The 15,883-nt window shown below is 35.8% G+C and overlaps 1 protein-coding gene across 2 annotated transcripts in view; it reads right to left on the bottom strand.

Annotated features, from left to right (window-relative positions):
- Window positions 1-15,883, bottom strand: part of KLRK1 (killer cell lectin like receptor K1) — a 61,003-nt gene that overhangs the window by 11,643 nt on the left and 33,477 nt on the right. Inside the window, exon 8 of one of the 2 annotated variants that reach the window (XR_010321901.1) lies at window positions 11,153-11,269. Coding sequence is in view for 1 of the 2 variants with exons in the window: in XM_064284605.1 (XP_064140675.1) it covers window positions 11,260-11,269 (10 nt within the window). In the remaining variant the exon portion in view is untranslated. Of the gene's footprint in view, window positions 1-10,894; window positions 11,270-15,883 lie in introns of those variants that run through there. The other variant, XM_064284605.1, reaches the window with a different exon arrangement.

The following is a 15,883-nucleotide window of genomic DNA, read 5'->3' as shown; positions in this document are numbered from 1 at the left end:
CATAACATGGAGGAATCTGGAAGGCTTTATGCTGAGCGAAATGAGTCAGAGGCAAAAGGACAAATATTGTATAAGACCACTATTATAAGATCTTGAGAAATAGAAAAAATGGAGAAGAACACATACTTTTGTGGTTACAAAGAGGGGTGGGAGGGAGGGAGGGAGAGGGCTTTTTATTGATTAATCAGTAGATAAGAACTGCTTTGGGTGAAGGGAAAGACAACACACAATACAAGGAAGGTCAGCCTAATTGGACTGGACTAAAAGCAAAGAGGTTTCCGGGATAAAATGAAAGCTTCAAAGGTCAGCGGAGCAGGGGCGGGGATCTGGGGAACATGGTTTGAGGAGACTTCTAAGTCAACGGGCAAAATAATTCTATTATGAAAACATTCTGCATCCCACTTTGAATTGTGGCGCCTGGGGTCCTAAATGCCAACAAGCGGCCATCTAAGATACATCAATTGGTCTCAACTCACCTGGAGCAAAGGCAAAGGAAAAACACCAAGGCCACAGGACAACTAAGAACCCAAGAGACAGAAAGGGCCACGTGAACCAGAGACCTACATTATCCTGAGACCAGAAGAACTAGTTGGTGCCCGGCCACAATTGATGTCTGCCCTGCTAGGGAGCACAACAGACAACTCCGGAGGGAGCAGGAGGCCAATGGGATACAGACCCCAAATTCTCATAAAAAGACCATACCTAATGATATGAATGCGACTAGAGGAATCCCAGAGACAATGCTCCCCAGAACTTCTGACGGCACAGGACAGGAACCATCCCCGAAGACAACTCATCAGGCATGAAAAGGACTGGTCAGCGGGGGAGAGAGAGATGCTGATGAAGAGTGAGCCAATTAAATTAGGTGGACACTGGAGAGTGTGTTGGCAACTCTTGACTGGAGGGGGGATGGGAAGATAGAGAGAGAGGGAAGATGACAAAATTGGCACGAAACCAGAGACTGAAAGGGCTGAGTCAATAGGGGGAGAGCAAGTGGGAGAAGGGAGTAAGATGTGTGTAAACCTACATGTGACAGACTGATTGGAATGGTAAATGTCCACTTGAAGCTTAATAAAAATTAATTAAAAAAAAAAAAAAAACTCCCAACAAAAAAAGCCTTGGTCCGGACGGCTTCACTGCAGAGTTCTACCAAACTTTCAGAGAAGAGTTAACACCACTACTACTAAAGGTATTTCACAGCATAGAAAAGGATGGAATACTACCAAACTCATTCTATGAAGCTACCATATCCCTGATACCAAAACCAGGTAAAGGCACCACAATAAAAGAAAATTAAAGACCTATATCCCTCATGAATGTAGATGCAAAAATCCTCAACAAAATTCTAGCCAAAAGAGTTCAGCAACATGTCTGAAAAATAATTCACCATGACCAAGTGGGATTCATACCAGGTATGCAGGGATGGTTCAATATTAGAAAAACAATGAATGTAATCCACCACATAAATAAAACAAAAGACAAGAATCACTTGATTTTCTCAATTGATGCAGAAAAGGCATTTGACAAAGTCCAACACTCATTCATGATAAAAACTCTCAGCAAAATAGGAATAGACAGAAAATTCCTCAACATAATAAAGGGCATTTATACAAAGCCAACAGCCAACATCATGGAGAGAGCCTGAAAACATTCCCATTGAGATCAGGAACCAGACAGGGATGCCCTTTATCACCACTTTCATTCAACATTGTGCTGGAAGTCCTAGCCAGAGCATTTAGGCTAGATAAAGAAATAAAGCGCATCCAGATTGGCAAGGAAGAAGTAAAAGTATCTCTATTTGCAGATGACATGATCTTATACACAGAAAACCCAAAGGAATCCTCCAGAAAACTACTGAAACTAATAGAAGAGTTCAGCAGAGTATCGGGATACAAGGTAAACATACAAAAATCAGTTGGATTCCTCTACACCAACAAAAAGAACATCGAAGAGGAAATCACAAAATCAATGCTATTTACAATAGCCCCAAAAAGATAAAATTCATAGGAATAAATCTGACCAGAGTTGTAAAAGACTTATACAAAGAAAACTACAGTGCACTTCTACAAGAAAACAAAAGACGATTACATAAGTGGAAGAACATACCTTGCTCATGGATAGGGAGACTTAACATTATAAAAATGTCTGTTCTACCAAAAGCGATCTATACATTTAATGCAATTCCAATTCAAATCCCAACGACATTCTTTAATGAGATGGGGAAACAGATCACCAACTTCATATGGAAGGGAAAGAGGCCCTGGATAAATAAGGCATTACTGAAAAAGAAGAACAAAGTGGGAGGCCTTGCTTTACCTGATTTTAGAACCTATTATACCACCACAGTAGTCAAAACAACCTGGTACTAGTACAACAACAGATACATGGACCAATGGAACAGAATTGAGAATCCAGACATAAATCCATACGCATATGAGCAGTTGATATTTGACAAAGGCCCCAAAACAGTTAAATGGGGGAAAAGACAGTCTTTTTAACAAATGGTGCTGGCATAACTGGATATCCATCCGCAACAAATTAAACAAGACCCATACCTCACTCCATGCAAAAAACTAACTCAAAACGGATCAAAGACCTAAATACAAAATCTAAAACAATAAAGATATTGGAAGAAAAAATAGGGACAATGTTAGGAGCCCTAATACATGACATAAACAGTATACAGAACATTATAAAGAATGCAGAAGAAAAGCTAGATAACTGGGAGCTCCTAAAAATCAAACACCTATGCTCATCCAAAGACTTCACCAAAAGAGTAAAAAGACTACCTATGGACTGGGAAAAAGTTTTTAGCTATGACATTTCTGATCAGAACCTGATCTCTAAAATCTACATGATACTGCAAAAACTCAACTGCAAAAAGACAAATAACACAATTAAAAAATGGGGAAAAGATATGAATAGACGCTTCACTAAAGAAGACATTCAGATAGCTAACAGATATATGAAGAAATGTTCACGATCATTAGCCATTAGAGAAATGCAGATCAAAACTACAATGAGATTTCATCTCACTCCAACAAGGCTGTCATTAATACAAAAAACACAAAATAATACATGTTGGAGAGGCTGTGGAAAGATTGGAACACTTATATACTGCTGGTGGGAATGTCAAATGGTACAACCACTTTGGAAATCGATTTGCTGCTTCCTTAAAAAGCTAGAAATAGAACTACCATAAAACCAAAAAAAAAAAAGCTGTTGCTGTCTAGTCGATTCTGACTCATAGCGACCCTATAGGTCAGAGTAGAACTGCCCCATAGACCCAGCAATCCCACTGCTCGGAATATATCCTAGAGAAATGAGACTTTACACGAACAGATATATGCACACCAATGTTTATTGCCGCACTGTTTACAATAGCAAAAAGATGGAAGCAACCAAGGTGCCCATCAACGGATGAATGGATAAATAAATTATGGTATATTCACGCAATGGAGTATGGGGCATCGATAAAGAACAGTGAGGAATTTGTGAAACAGTTTATAATGTGGGGGAACCTGGAAGGCATTATGCTGAGTGAAATTAGTTGCAAAAGGACATATACAGTACAAGACCACTATTATAAGAACTTCAGAAATAGTTTAAGCTGAGAAGAAAACATTCTTTTGTGTTTATGAGAGGGGGGAGGGAGGGAGGATGGGAGGGGGCATTCACTAATTAGATAGTAGATAAGAACTCCTTTAGGTGAAGGGAAAGCCAACACACAATACAGAGGAGGTCAGCACAATTGGACTAAACCAAAATCAAAGAAGTTTCCTGAATAAACTGAATGCTTCGAAGGCCAGCATAGCAGGGGCAGGGGTCTGGGGACCATGGTTTCAGGTGACATGTAAGTCAATTGGCATAATAAAATCTATTAAGAACACATTCTGGATCCCACTTTGAAGAGTGGCCTCTGGGGTCTTAAACCTTAGCAAGCAGCCATCTAAGATGCATCAATTGGTCTCAACCCACCTGGATCAAAGAAGAATGAAGAACACCAAGGACACAAGGTGATTACGACCCCAAGAGACAGAAAGAGCCACATGAACCAGCGACTACATCATCCTGAGACCAGAAGAACTAGATGGTGCCCAGCTACAACCGATGACTGCCCTGACAGGGAACACAACAGAGAACACCTGAGGGAGCAGGAGAGCAGTGGGATGCAGACCCCAAATTCTCATAAGACCAGACTTAATGGTCTGACTGAGACTAGAAGGACCCCAGTGGTCGTGGCCCCCAGACCTTCTGTTGGCCCAGGACAGGAACCATTCCCGAAGCCAACTCTTCAGACATGCATTGGATTGGACAATGGGTTGGAGAGGGATGCTTGTGAGGAGTGAGCTTCTTGGATCAGGTGGACACTTGAGACTATGTTGGCATCTCCTGCCTGGAGGGGAGATGAGAGGGTGGAGGGGGTTAGAAGCTGACAAAATGGACACGAAAAGAGAGAGTGGAGGGAGAGAGTGCACTGTCTCATTAAGGGGGAAAGTAATTGGGAGTGTGTAGCAAGGTGTATATGGGTTTTTGTGTGAGAGACCGACTTGATTTGTAAACTTTCACTTAAATTACAATAAAAGTTATTAAAAAAATACAATAATATCAAGTTTTGTCAAGTCTGAATATTACTTTCAAGTTTGGAAATTTATAGGCAAACATTGACACTTTAGTTTTAATTTACTTGTCTTCATCTATTGAACTTGATTTTTATCTTTTATGATTTTGACTATTTTTATTTGTTCTGGGAATATTCTGCTTGCACACCTTTGCCTTTTGGGTGTTTTATTTCTTTTGTTGAGCTTATTATATATTAAGTGTATCAACTCCTTGTCTGACCTGTTTGTATTTTTTCTGTTTGCTTGTTTTTCTTTTAAAAATTTTGTTATAGAAATGTCAAGTATGTTAATACAGTTAAAATAGTAGCAGAATTTTATCTTATTTCATTTACATATGTATTCCCCATTTCCCAGAACACTATTAAGTCCTCTCATTTAGTGTCTTTCTGCTTACTTTAAAAGCCATTTTACATCTCTATAATCTAAAAAAATGATTCAAGCCAAAATCGGGAAAAAAACAAAAAAATAGTCTCTCATTCTCCCTACGTTTTCTAATTTCAAGCTATCTCTCTCCCTCAAATTTCTTTTGAAATGCTTGAAATAGTTTAAATACCCTATCCCCACTTTCCCACATTCTTTTGATTCCTTTTTCACCTCCATCTGGCCTCTGTTTCTGCCCCAACTGAAATTGATCTCAAGACTATCTCTAATAATCTTGTTAGTGACTTTCTATCATGATCTTGTAGGCTTTATGGGTTTACAGTTTGCCACTGTTGGTCTTTTCCTACTTGAAACATGTGCTTTTGAATACCTATTGTTTTACTCTTCAGGATATAATCAATGAAAGACCGTGGACAGGTGATAAGACTTCATGCTGCTGATTGAATATGAAGTACTGTGGTTTACTCTACTCATGCAACTTATACAAAAGACACAAGCAATTTTTATGGAAACTAAATTTATTAACATATAATAAATCCCTCCTTTCCTATCTCAACTCATGACATAAGCTATTCTTTCTCTAATATTATTGTTCTGTATTTTAAAGACTTTTATTTCTTTGTCAGTCTGATTGCCAGATTCTCTGTGACATACAAAATTCAAGAATAGATGGAGTGGGGAAAGAAAAAAGCTTTATAAAAGCATAAGAGAGATGTCATGGATAGAATTGTGTCCTGCAAAATTATATGTCAACTAGGCTAGGCCACGATTCCCCGTATTGTATGATTATTCACCATTTTGTCATCTGATGTGCTTTTCCTATGTGTTGTAAATCCTACCTTTATAATGTTAATGAGGCAGAATTAGAGGCAGTTAGTTCATGAGGCAGGACTTAATCTACAAGATTAGGTTGTGCTTAATGCCAATCTCTTTTGAGATATAAAAGAGAGAATGGAGCAGAGAGACATGGGGACCACATACCATCAAGAAAGTAGTGCCAGGAGAAGGGCATGTCCTTTTAACCTGGGGTTCCTATGCTGAGAAGCTCCCAGTCCAGGAGAAAATTGTTGTCAAGGACCTTCCTCCAGAGCTGTTAGAGAGAAAGACTCCCCTGGAGCTAACACCCTGAATTTGGACTTCCAGCCCACTAGCCTGTGAGAGAATAAACTTTTGTTGAAGGCATCCATTTGTGGTATATCTGTTACAGCAGCACTAGATGTCTAAGACAAGGGAAATGACTACATGTATATATATATTTACGTATATATATAGCTGATATGGATATGTGCATGTGGAGTGTGTATTAGGGAGTGTGGTTAAGATATCAAAATTACAGACTGTGTTAGTCATAATTTCGCATTTGTGGGCTTTGGCAGGTGAGAGGTTCCAGAGTACCCAGCACCTGGGAGAGAATTCAGTAAAAGGGAAACAGAATCTTTTGATAAGGATTGATGTCGGTTATGAATAAAATTCCCAGGAAAGGTGTTTTCTCAAAAAAAAAAAAAGCATGGATAAGTGTTCCTTTCATTTACTTTTGTTTCCTCAGCTGTTTCTTTTAGTGTTCTTCTATGCAGAGATGAGCTTTGGCCAGGAAAGGGAGACGGTGTAGTGTGGGCAGGATTTGTTCGGATTATGTTTTGGTGCTGTTATGGATTGAATTGTCCCCCAAAAAGATATGTTGAAGTCCTAACCTCTGGTAACAGTGAATGTGACATTGTTTGGAAAAACAATCTGTGAAGACCTTATTAGGAAAGTTTCCATGAGGACATAATGAAGTAGGATGGACCTACTGCGATAGGAGCGTTGTTCTTATAAGCAGAGGAAACAGATACAGAAAGAAGCTGTCCATGTGAAGATAGAGGCGGAGACTGGAGTGGTGCATCTCCAAGTCAAGGAATGCCAAGGACCAGCAGCCATCACTAGAAGTTAGGAAAAAGGCATGGAAAAGATTTGCCCTCAGAGCCCTTGGAAGAAATCAGCACAGCAGACACCCTGAGTTTGAACTTCTAGCCTCCAGAACTGTGAGAGAATAAATTTCTGTTCTTACAAGCCACCCAGTTTGTGGGACTTTGTTCTATCAGCCCCAGGAAATGAATACAGGAGTCCATGTGGGATATTGGCTTTACACTCCTTTACTCACTGAACCTTGGATTAAAATCATCACACAGATGTGAAAAAGGCAAGTGGTTTCATGATGACTGCCCAAAACTTAGACATATGGTATAAAATTTGAGGCAGTGGTTTGCAACAGATATGTCACTATTTATATTGTATTACAACCACAAAGTCACACAATAACCTAAAAACTAAGCAGAGGTAAAGTTAAAATTTAGGAAAATTTCATGGTTCAAGTCAAGATGTTACAGGTAAAGAAACAAATATACTTGGTATTATATGAATTCACTAAAAAAGACTTAAAAATCCCCCCAGGATTTTTAATCCCCACCCCTATTGTAATTTTCTCATTATTAAACCTCTTTAAAATAATAGTAAGTCTCTGGATGGCACAAATTGTTTGTGCTCAACTACTGACCTAAAGGTTGGCTGTTCACACCCGCCAGCAGCACCATGGAAGAGAGGCCTGGCACAAATACTACAGCCAAGAAAACCCTGTGGAGCACTACTACTTTACAACACATGCAGTGGCCATGAATCACAATCCCCTTGACGGCAAAGGCTTTTTTTTTTTTCTTTTAAGGGAATAAAATGGTATAAAGGCGAAGTATGAAAGAATGGGAGAAGAGATAAGAACAAAATAGTGGCAACAGATATTTGTGTCTTAGAATATAAATACTCAGTAAATGTTTGTTCTTATTGTGCAGAATAAGAAAAATGAAACCCAATATCCGAAGATTAGAAACGAAACCAAATAGATTTGTCCTTCAAACCAGGACATTTTTTTTTTTAAGTATTGAGGTGTACTATACTGAGGAAAGGCGAGGGTTAAGCATCAAAAAACAATCTTTACAATTGTCCATCCCTGGTACAAGCCAGAAAGAAATTATCATTCTTCTATCTATCAGGAGCTGAAGGGAGAAAAAAAATAATTATTCTCCAGATAAAGTGAACTGAGACTTTCCAGACCCACAGGCCCAGATACAGGAAATCCTGGGAGTTTTTACATTATCCTTCAATACGCTTTCAGAATTTCCATGGGCATGCTTACAATTTACTTATTCATTATACTTGTGTTTGCCTTCTGTCTCCTCTCTCTGGAAGGGAATCACCATGAGTTCAGAGAAGTATATTTTTTTTCTCTGTTTTATCCCAAAGAGCTAGAAGAGTATCTGGCACATGGTAGAAACTCAATAAATACTTGGTAAGTGAATGAATACATGAATGAATCGTACAAAACATGATATTGGAAGTTTTTTTTTTTTTGAGAAATTACCAGTCTGAGTAATGTTATTGAGATTTGGGATTTACCCTACAGTTATGTTTATTCATTACTTTTAAATCAGTTTTTTAAGAGCAATAGAGACCCGAAGAACACTAGATACTGTGCCAGAGCTACCAAAACGATGGACTATTAATAACTTCAGAAAACATTCAACTTAGGGTACATAGGGACTATGTAGGGAGCAAAAAATAAACATTAAAAACTATAATCAATACCCTCAGAGATAAACATTCAGTTAAACCAGAAACACGTGTAGTCAGCATGGAAGCCAAGTAAAGTAAGGTTACGTCTGAGAAACGGTCAATGGTGACTTAGCAATGTGAAGGTTATTATGATTTGACTGAAAACCAATTTTGGTTGGAACTCTTACTGTTATCTCCTCTAACCCTCCCTATAATGCTATTAAGTTGTTACTATTAGTATTCCCATAGTAAACAAGAGAGAGAGAAAAAAAAAAGATAAAATTAAAATATAGCAATTTGAAATTGAGAAAATTTCCAACAACTAAATGGATACTGGGCTTGACGAGATTATTCTACAAAGACAAAGTTCAAATGGCCAAAAAAAAAAAAAAAGGATTATTTTTCTTTCATCTAAAAATAAATACATAGTTTAAAAAGATGTAATTTGTCATTTATAAAAGATTACAAATTTTACTACTCTGCCTTTGAAAGCATAATAAATTATACACTATATGTGTGTTTATAAATCTTTACCAATTATGGAAATGGAATTTAATATTTATAAATAGGAACAAAGTTTCATGTTCTAAGATTTCCAAAACAAATTGTTTATTCAAAATCATAAAGGTGCAAAAAATTTTAAAAACCTAATATTTAACAATTAAAAGGTATTAAATAAATTATGTTAGATACATGTTATAGAATATTATGTAGCCATTAAACTGAAAAATGAAACCATATTGAAAATATGGGAAAAATCTTGAGATAAGAAAATGCTGACTTTGATGCTTTGTGTGTGTATTCTTTGAACCAAAATTTTTCTACAAATTTACTCTAAGGGGATAATGAGAAAGGTGGTATGATTATTTACAAGGATGAATTTTCATTGTGATTTACAATAGCAAATGAAAATAATCATAATTGTAATAAACAGAAAATCTTACATATCAAAAAAGAGGAAAAGTTACATAACTGAATGCAAGTATGTTATATTCAGAAAGTGTCAAGAATATAACTGTCTTCAGAATATAATTTTTTGAACACTGCCTACCATATAAAATACAGAGAAAAATTATTCATATTTTATATTTGTAATATGGAATATTCTAATTTCATAAATATGAATCTGCATTTTTCTACATACCCATAATAAATGACAACTTTAGACTAAACCAGAAATAATTTTATAAGTAATTAATCTTTTTAAATGATGTATGTGTATATATATGTATATGTGTGCATATATGTATATGTTTTTTATATATATACATATACACACACATATATTAGAGTGCAGTTGTTAAGAGACTGACTACTAACCAAAAGTCTGACAGTTCAAATCCATCAGCTACTCATTGCAAACCCTATGGGACACTTCTACTCTGTCCTATAGGGCTACTAGGAGGCAGAATCAACTCGATGGCAATAGGTGTGGTTTTGGTTTTTTATACATACATATGTGTATATACATAAAAAAATAGAATATGTATATTCTCAAATCAATATAAAAATGGTTAGAAAATTCATCTAAATATTATTTTTGGTCTATTGATATAATTCTTTTTTCTCTTTTTGGAACTTTCTAACTTTAAGTCATCAACTCTGGCACAGAACATGTACCAAGCGTGGGCTGTGTGGCCTGTTGCAACCCAACAGTCATTGCCAGCTAACTGAGCCTGAGACCTTGAGAGGTTCTTGATTGCCACCTCTTGAGGTAAAGTGCTTAATCCCATATGCTCCAGTTTCTACATGTGTGGATTAATGTTAAAAAACATTAAAAGAAAATATAGACAAGTGGCATTAGAGATTTGAACAATTTTTTTCTAATTTATTTTGTTGCTGTTATAAATATAGAATTATAAAAAGTCATTTTATCAATATGTAACAAGAACCATAATAATGTTCACACACTTAGGTATTTATACTGGTGGAAATCTCTCCTAAAGAATTAGTTCAACACTTAGATATTGAAAAGGTTGATGGCACTAAGTGCTCATCACTGTGCTATGAATATCAGTTAAAATATGGAGGCAAACAATCATTCAAATGATAGGGCTATTGCCCAAAACGCCTATAACCATGTGTGGCAAGTAAATGATAATAATGAAATTAAAGTAGTAAAATAGAAACATAATAATGGTAAAATGCTGAATGAAAAAAAATTTTTGAATATGTGATGATGGCAGGTATATTTTTGAAAATTAAATAAATAAGAGAAATAACCACAAATTCACAGAAGGGGTGAATCAATGCTTGATTAATTTTCTTTATTTCTCAAATTAGTACTGGGGCTCTGAAATCTTACAAAGAATAAATGTGGTAAATAAAATCACTTTATGCAAAATATATTTACTCACTTGAAAAGCATTTAATTTCTGCATCTGAGGCCATGTTGGAGGTGGTGTAATTTTTAAAAGTCATAATCTACATTTTAAGATTATAAAGATCATATTTTTGTTTATGTGTAAAAGTCTGCATGTGTAGTTGCAATGTTTAATTTAATACATATTTTAGGCATTGTTTTAAAATATGAGGTAAAATAAAACAAACTTGAGAAAATCATGTACCTATAGGTTCAAAACACTTGATCCCTTTGGTTCCAGATACTTCAGGCATTCTTCTCCGCCGCTGGGATGAAGTTTGAAGTCGCAACTCAGAGTAAGTCACGGTTTCTTCACTCATTGCTGCAAAACAGAAATATGTTGAAGACAACACAAGAGTTTTTTTCTATGAATTTGTGGACCAAAGGATTCCATCACTAAAATAAATGGTGCATAAAGAGATAGAGCTGTAATTAAACTTTGAACTATTTGGAACCTATTTCAAATAAGGCAGTGTCTTTAAAAACAGAAAATCATTGGAACTCAAAAAAGATTTAGGAAATAAGTTGTTATGGGATACGAGTTTGGAGCTGTTACTCAAGTTAAACTTTTTTTTCTAATTACAGTTACGAATTTATGGCACAGGTTGAATTATTTGATACTCACTGCATAGTGAAGAAAAGCCAAATTCTCTGCCTGATGTGGCAAGTCCTCTGAGTTTCACAAAATCTACATTCTTTTCCGTCTTTATATACTATGACATCTGCCTCCATGTTCATGAGGACACCTAGATTACCTCTTTAATCATGATCTATTCTTAAGAACCTTCATGTTGTCAATCAAGCATGTCTCTTTTTCCAGTGTATAAGTTTTTTCTCCTATATTGCTCCATCATTTTCAGGTAATTATTTAAAGTATGACTCAAATTCTACCTCTTTCATGAAAACTTTTTAATAAAAATTCATCTGTTCTTCCTAAGTACTCATCTTGCCGTTTACTCTCTATGTCAACTAGTCATTACCTTCTGCTTTGTTTTGTGCAATTTTCTCCACAGTATGAGATGCTCTGATGTCAGAAGTCATGTATTAATAATTTTGTAATTGCTACAATTATTAGGTCCGTTTGTACATGTTAAGAGCCCCCAAACTTAAATTTTACATCAAACTTGTTACTTAATATGTTAAATATGTTCTAGATCAAAAGGAAACTTAGAAGTATTTCAAGGCTTGAGAATAATTTTGGTACTTCAACAGTTCATAGCTATTCTGTGTATTACTGAAAATATAAGTCTAAAGAGGATATTCTGTATGTTTTTCTATTGGAGTATTTGGTTTGATTGTTTTTTCAACTCTCTTTCTATATAGATATAAAGTGTTCATTGCAAAAATTTTCTGTTGCCCTCATTTCTGATGGTTATCATAATAAAGTTCAATAAAGTCAAGTCTGTTCTAGTCTGCCTATCATCTACCTATGGATTGATCAATCAAACTATTTGAATGCATGTCTACTTATTTATAAATCTAACTTCACATCTTTCTATCCAACTAGTTTTCATACAATTTTGCTGAAAATTAAAAATGCTAGATCTTGAGTAAAATAAATAAATACCTTGAAAATTATAAATACCTGCTTATTAGAGGAGAATGCCAGGCCTTTGTGGAATGTGTTTTCCCTAGAAAAAAGGAGGTCTTAAGTCTTGGGACAAAAGTCTGAATTTAACAACTTTTGATGGCCTTTGGTATAAGCTTAAGGCAAATTATAAAGAGAAATAAATAAATATATAGGCTAATGTCTTTTTCTATCTGTCTGTCCTACAATAGAAATTAATGGTTAAGTACAGAATATAAAAATAGCAGCTCTCTGGGCGCAACCAACCACACAGGAAACAGTTATATCTAAAAATATTACTAGGCCTGGGGCCTTTCACCAGTCTGACCTAAAATACCTTGCATATTTTCAGTAATAATAAGTTTTACTCTATCCTTGGATTCTTGGACTTCATGAAATACAGGTATTTTCTATTAGAAAAGTAGCCCACCCCCTTTATTTTTTAGTTCTGTGCAGGCTATTATCAAACATCACATTGTACTTTCAGTTAATATTCTAAGAATCATAGCCTTAGAAGGAATGTTTGTGATGTCATTTTTTGTTCTCTTCCAGTTCAAGAAGAGTCATGCTATTTATCTCTATGAGTTGATTACGAGGGTTTTCTAAGTACAGCTCAACTTCCTGACTATTTTATAAGACTTTCTGCTGAAACGGACACATTTGCTGTGAGAAAAGAAGAAAACGTAAATAAATGTCAGATATTTTGTGTCCATGGATGGGAAGAGTCAATATTGTTAAGGTGTCAGTTTTCCCCTAACTGGCTTATAGATTCTATACAATTTCAGTAAAAAAAACTCCCATTGTGTGTGTGTGTGCATGTGCACGTATGTCTGTAAAGAAAGAAGATGATATATGTGTGCTTTATATATACATAAAAATGATCTACAATATTCAAGGCAATTATTAAAAAATAATGAAGTGAGGTATCAAGATTACCTATAAAACTACACTATTTTAACACAGTATAGTTTTTTTTTTTATAGTAGGAGGCCTGGTGGTGCAGTGATTACGAGCTTGGCTGTTAACCAAAAGGTCAGCAGTTTGAATCCACCAGCTGCTCCTTGAAAATCCTATGTGGCAGTTCTACTCTGTCTTATAGGATCACTATGAGTTGATATCAACTCGATGCCAATGAGATTGGTTTGGTTAGGTTTTGGATAGTACTGGCTCAAGAATAGATCAATGGACCAGACGAGAGACCAGAAATAGACTGCCAAATATACGGTAACCTCAGTTTTGACAAAACATCACTGCAATTCAGTGTGGAAAATAATGATCTTTTCACTAAATGGTGCTTAACAAAATAAAAGTAATTTTGATCTTTACTTTTCACATCATAAGCATACAAAAATTAACTTGAATCAGTTCCAAAAGAAAAATAATAATATCTTTATGACTGTGTGGATAGAAAAACATTCCTTAATTAAGACCAAAAGAAAACAAAAAAAAGGAGGAAGGAGAGATAAAAAAGAAAGTATTAATTAATTAGACCTTACTAAAATTAAATTAATAAGATTTTTTTTTATCCTGAAGTATAATGCTGTCAGTGATAGGACAATATGCATATGCCTACAAGGAAGGCCAATTAATATGACAATTATTCAAAACTATGCACCACCGCCAATGCCAAAGATGAAAAAATTGAAGATTTTTATCAACTTCTAGGTCTGAAATTGATCAAACATGCAATTAAAATGCCTTAATAATTACTGGTGATTGGAACACAAAAGTTGGAAACAAAGAAATATTGGAAAATATGGCCTTGATGATAGAAACGATGCTGGAAATTGCATGATAGAATTTTGAAAGACCAATGACTTCTTCATTGCAAATACCTTTTCTCAGCAACATCAATGGTGACTATACATGCGGAGCTCTCCAGATGGAATACACTGGAATCATATCGACTACATCTGTGGACAGAGACGATGGAAAAGCTCAATGTCTTCAGTGAAAATAAGGCCAGGGACTGACTGTGGAACAGACCATCGATTGCTTATATGCAAGTTCAAGGTGAAGCTGAAGAAAATTAGAACAAGTCACGAGAGCAAAAGTAAGAACTTGAATATATCCCACCTGAATTTAGAGACCATCTGAAAAATAAATTTGACACATTGAATACTGACTGAAGACCAGATGAGTTGTGGAATGACATTACGCACATCATACATGAAGAAAGCAAGAAGTCCTAAAAAAGACAGGAAAGAAAGAAAAGACCAAAATGAACGTCAGAAGAGACTTTGAAAGTTGCTGTTGAATGCTGAGTAGCGAAAGTGAATGGAAGAAACGATGAAGTAAAAGAGCTGAACCAAGTATTTCAAAGGGCAGTATGAGAAGACAAAGTATTATAATGACATGTGCAAATAAATACCTGGAGATAGAAAACCAAGAGGAAAGAGCACACTCAGCATTTCTCAAGCTGAAAGAACTGAAGAAAAAATTCAAGCCTCGAGTTGCAATATTGAAGAATTCTAAGGAGAAAATACTAAACCACACAGGAATCATCAAAAGAGAATGGAAGGATTACACAGAGCTGATATACTAAAATAATTGGTAGACATTAAACCACTTTAGGAAGTATCACATGATCAAGACCTGATGGTACTAAAGGAAGAGGTCCAAGCTGCACTGAAAGCATTGTCAAAAAATAAGCCTTCAGGAATTGGTGGGATACCAATCAAGATGTTTCAGCAAACGAATGCAGCTCTGGAAGTGCTCAATCGCCCATGGCAAGAAATTTGGAAGAAAGCTACCTGGCCAACCAACTGGAAGAGATTCATATTGATGCCTATTCCGAAGAAAGGTGATCCAACAGAATTCAGACATTTTTAAACAATATCACTAATATCACACACAAGTAAAATTTTGCTGGAGATCATTCAAAAGCTGTTGTAGCAGTACATAGAGAAATGCCAGAAATTTAAGTTGCATTCAGAAGAGGACGTGGAACAAGGGATATTATTGCTGACATCAGATGGATCCTGGCTGAAAGCAGAGAATAACAGAAGGATGTTTACCAGTGCTTTATTGACTATGCAAAGGCATTCGACTGTGTGGATCATAACAGATTATGAATAACAGTGTGAGGAATGGGAATTCCAGGACACTTAATTTTGCTCATGAGGAACCTGTACATAGAACAAGAAGCAGTTGCTCAAACAGAACAAGGGGACACCGCATGGCTTAAAGTCAGGAAAGGTGGGTGTCAGGGTTGTATCTTTTCACCACACTTATTCAATCTGTATGCTGAGCAAATAATCTAAGAAGCTGAACTATATGAAGAAGAATGGGCATCAGGATTGGAGAAAGGCTCATTAACAACCTGCAAAATGCACATAACCTTGCTTGCTGGAAGTGGAGAGGACTTGA

This window comes from Loxodonta africana, chromosome 4, assembly GCF_030014295.1.
Source record: "Loxodonta africana isolate mLoxAfr1 chromosome 4, mLoxAfr1.hap2, whole genome shotgun sequence".
Classification (NCBI taxonomy): domain Eukaryota; kingdom Metazoa; phylum Chordata; class Mammalia; order Proboscidea; family Elephantidae; genus Loxodonta; species Loxodonta africana.
The sequence above is the reverse complement of the archived record's forward strand: the minus strand, read 5'-3'. Positions and strand labels throughout refer to the sequence as shown.